Source organism: Leiobunum rupestre, chromosome 10, assembly GCF_980474605.1.
Source record: "Leiobunum rupestre chromosome 10, qqLeiRupe1.1.hap1, whole genome shotgun sequence".
In the NCBI taxonomy this organism is placed as follows: domain Eukaryota; kingdom Metazoa; phylum Arthropoda; class Arachnida; order Opiliones; family Sclerosomatidae; genus Leiobunum; species Leiobunum rupestre.
The window spans coordinates 17,834,191-17,838,091 of NC_143393.1; the positions used below are offsets into that span (position 1 = coordinate 17,834,191).

Below are 3,901 nucleotides of genomic sequence, written 5' to 3' on the forward strand. Positions count from 1 at the left end.
CATTTGATAGAGAAAACGCCTCTAAGGACTACACTATTATTGTTGACTACTTTATTAATATTGTCCATCCTATCAACAGTTCTAATCAAGCCATAGATTTATTAGCTAGTGGAAACAATGACGGCGTGCTTATCTAGTTCAGGAAAGGACAAAAAAATTACAGTAGACCCATGGAAGAGGTTAGACAGACGCCATAAAGATGTAATGAGGTGTATTTGTGAAAGATATAATGTTTTTGTAATAGGTGGGGAAGATGGAGTAATTTATATTTGGGAAATAACTTTGGTTACTGATAAATCTTTAAAAAGTATAAGAAAAATTTTGTTTATCGATCAAAATAAAAATCCTTATTAAAGTTTTTATAACTAATATGTTGCGATCTTCAACTTTTTTCTTTCCAACAAGATTAGATCAGCACTATTTCGGCGCTGTGATACAATCTTTCGCAGAGCGCCACAAATCGGTAAGATAAATAAATATTGTACCCCTTGAAAAGCATCTTCGCTGACGTAATACTAATTCAAAGAGAGCGCGCGAATGTGTCATCAGTCGTCACGCGATTTAAAACAATTTTCGTTGTTAAGGAATTTTCAAAAGGTTACAAGGCCTAACGTTACTAAAACTTGGACTTTTAATATTTGTATCTAAAGAAAATAACGTATCTAGTTTCGAATAAAAAGCTTTTAAAATGTCGTGGGTTGGAAGACAACGAGCGGAAAACATTTGTTTTCCAAATATTGACTACGAACGAGTTTTGACGATGGATAACTTAAATCCCTATGTATTCTACCATTACCAGTACAATAATTGGCTAGATTGTCCCAGATCATATCCTGCATACTCCTACGACTCATCTCTAGGAATTTCTCGCGACCCATACGAAAATGACACTTCGTATTATTACTACTACCCGCCTAATCCAGTACGCATTCCAGAAGAATGGGCCAATGGCGGTCAATATAGGACAAGTCATTACGCCCATTACGTTCCAACTAATTCATCGGCCAATCACGATGAGTCAGAAACTTCTATTCGGAAAGTGCCCAGCAACCAATCTTCCGATAATAATGACGAATGTTTCGGTAAACCTAAGTCATACAAAAGCCTTACTTTGCCATCTCACTGAGTTAAATATAACTTAATTAACGAGAGCTTATTTACAGGTTTCCCTAGATCTTGTTCTACTCCAGAAAACTCCTCTACCAATAAATCTTCTGTAGGTTCGCCATCTGATGGTATAATCGACGGATCCTACGCCGGTCCTTTAGTGACAACTTTCGGAACCATTTCGGTTTACTTACGCCAAAAAATGCGCGTGGATCTGACAATCGACAAAGCAATTAGACTCATCAATTACTCCACAAGAACGGTCGTAGCATTGAGCAGTGACGGACGTAATATGAGTTTAACTCACCAAAACGGAAAAACGGTCTTAGAAAACGAAACAGTTCACTTGCAATGCAGCGATATCTCAGCGAAAATTTCCAAGCGAGGGGTTGTTTTCACCGCTCTCAAAAAGAGTCTCATCTACCTCGTGGACGCATCTGGAACAAAAACTACCACGGAACGCTTCAGGGATATGAACCGAGACATTTCAGTGGATCTTTTTTACACAGGGTCAACGCACGGCGCCGAGGTGGTCGACGACTGTTTCTCAAGTTTGAGCAGGCATTTTTATCGCAGTTACGAACACGGAGACGAAGTATAATAAATTAGCGTGTAACAGATGAACAAATTATCTCACAATTAACGTTTTTGAAGGCCTGGACTATTGCCGGCGTTCGAATTAAGCAAGCAGCAGATGGCGATGTTAGAATATCCAGGGACATAGGTCAACTGGCTCTTCGCATGTCACCCTCTTCTGGTAACGTATCGGTGTCCACAGAAAACGCCCACATGTCCGCTGGCAACAACCCAGAGCGGTTGCTTTTCGTGAGACAAGGTGATAAAAGACTTCAGTCCCACGCTGAGGGCTTCACGGTAAAGCACGGTACTCAGAAGGCTGGATTCGATAGCACCGGTCAAATTATTTTGTCATAATCAACTGGCCTAACGACTTTATATTTCATTAATTTTGATTTATTATATTCCTACTTAATATTTTAATAATTTTATCCTGTTCATTTTACTTTTCAAATACATTCACAGGTCATTTTAACCATTAGCTATATGTAACCATTTGAGTAGAAGGAAAGTGAGGGTGTGGCATCGATCCCGGGTTCGGGTTTGGGTTCGGGATCGAAATCCGGGATTTAAGGGATGAAATGGGGGTAAAATCATCGAAAAGTCAATGTATTTAGGGTATTTCTCGCGACGATTTGTTTTCCCGTATATCAACATATTGTGTCCAGGCCAACTTGTTCATTTATCTATGCTTATCTCGAAAGATACTTGAACGTATATCTTATCAAGTTTTATCGTACGGAATAAGTTGAAATGATGTAAAAATTGATAACCTAGGCGACGCGTGCGCAGATTACCCCGGGGGACGCGGTTAATTTGAATTGAAGTGTTTTGACGTCATGGAATATTCGTTGTTAAAGTAGAATGGAAATATTTTTAAACTTCATTTTAATATCATTGTAGTATGCTTGACACTTGAACCAATCTCACGAGTATTTCTTAAAACGAATATCTCGATCGCGTTTTATCGTACGAAATAAGTAGAAATTATGTAAGTTGTATGATACTTGATAACCTAGGCAGGAAGATAGCGCGCGCGTGCGTGGATTACCTGGGAGGCGTGGATTACCTGGGAGGCGCGGATTGCCCGGGCGCGCGGTTAATTTGAATTTAAAACATGGATTCCCTCTCCGAAATAATTCATGTACCCAAAATTGGACCGCAAGTTTTTTTCTTTTAGGGGAATCTCTATGGGAGTTTAACATTACAATAAAGCTAATAGGTCCAGTTTGGGGTACTTTTGGTCCGAAATGGGATACATAGGGCCGAAAATGGTGACTTTGGTCGTTTTAAGGGTACTTTTTTTCTATTTTGGTCCATTTTTGGGTACATCAGAAAAGCAGTTGGAAAAACGAAGAGCCTTATTTTTTTTTTCCCACCCATCTCCAAACTCCAAAAATTTATTGCTTTAATTTATTTATCGCTTCCGTAGGTATAAAATAAGATAAAAACCACTTACCTATATTTTAATTACGGTAAATTAAAAATACTTAATTAGTGTACTAAGTTACGTTTAAAAGAACCTTTTGTAACAATTCCAATATGTAAATATAGGTATAAGGATTGAAAAAATACTTAAAGTGGTTTTACTGATAAACTCTAAAGGAATTTAACTTTAAATGGTATCTTAGATTATTGTTTTTAATTTTATTCAAGTTGAAAACGTATTAAGAGTCCTTCAAAGTACTATAAAAGGATTTTATTTACGAACTTAATTCATATTTTCTTCAAACTTTCAATTCGCTTTTATTACTATTTAAATACGGTAAAATATAATTCTTATACACAAATATAGTCAGAAAGATACTATAAAACACTAAAATTAAAATTAAATTAAATTTGTGTGGATAAGATTTGTAAATATCATTTTGAAACTAATAACTTTCACGCTTTATTTAAGTCAAGCCAATAAAAACAATTACCTATATTTTAAATACGGTAAAATATAAATACATTTCCGATATGTAAATAGGTAGAATAACACTATGAAAAGTTCCTTTTTCTTCTTTTAATACGACAACACACAACTCTGATACGCAAATATATAAAGAAAATATAAAAAAAAATTTACTCTACGTTCGATACGTTAAAATACATTTCCGATACACAAATATAGATAAAGAAATACTATAAAATGTAAAAAGGAAGAAAAATACTACACATTAACCATTATGAATTTAAGCTTACAACATCCTTCACGTATAGAGCATAACATATA

General features: G+C 35.8%; 1 protein-coding gene across 1 annotated transcript; it reads left to right on the plus strand.

Annotated features, from left to right (window-relative positions):
* Window positions 1-589: 589 nt before the first annotated feature.
* Window positions 590-2,170, plus strand: LOC149924899 (uncharacterized). Its single transcript, XM_090160872.1, has 3 exons — window positions 590-1,082; window positions 1,164-1,702; window positions 1,762-2,170. The coding sequence occupies exons 1-3, from the start codon at window positions 689-691 to the stop codon at window positions 2,038-2,040; spliced, it is 1,212 nt and encodes a 403-aa protein (XP_090016998.1). The 5' UTR covers window positions 590-688; the 3' UTR covers window positions 2,041-2,170.
* Window positions 2,171-3,901: the final 1,731 nt, after the last annotated feature.

Bases quoted from the DNA above. Each gene is read 5' to 3' on its own strand.
- LOC149924899 (XM_090160872.1), top strand. From the start codon at position 689: ATGTCGTGGGTTGGAAGACAACGAGCGGAAAACATTTGTTTTCCAAAT. The intron at 1,083-1,163 runs GTAAACCTAAGT...GCTTATTTACAG, and splicing joins TAATAATGACGAATGTTTCG to GTTTCCCTAGATCTTGTTCT. The intron at 1,703-1,761 runs GTATAATAAATT...ACGTTTTTGAAG, and splicing joins GTTACGAACACGGAGACGAA to GCCTGGACTATTGCCGGCGT.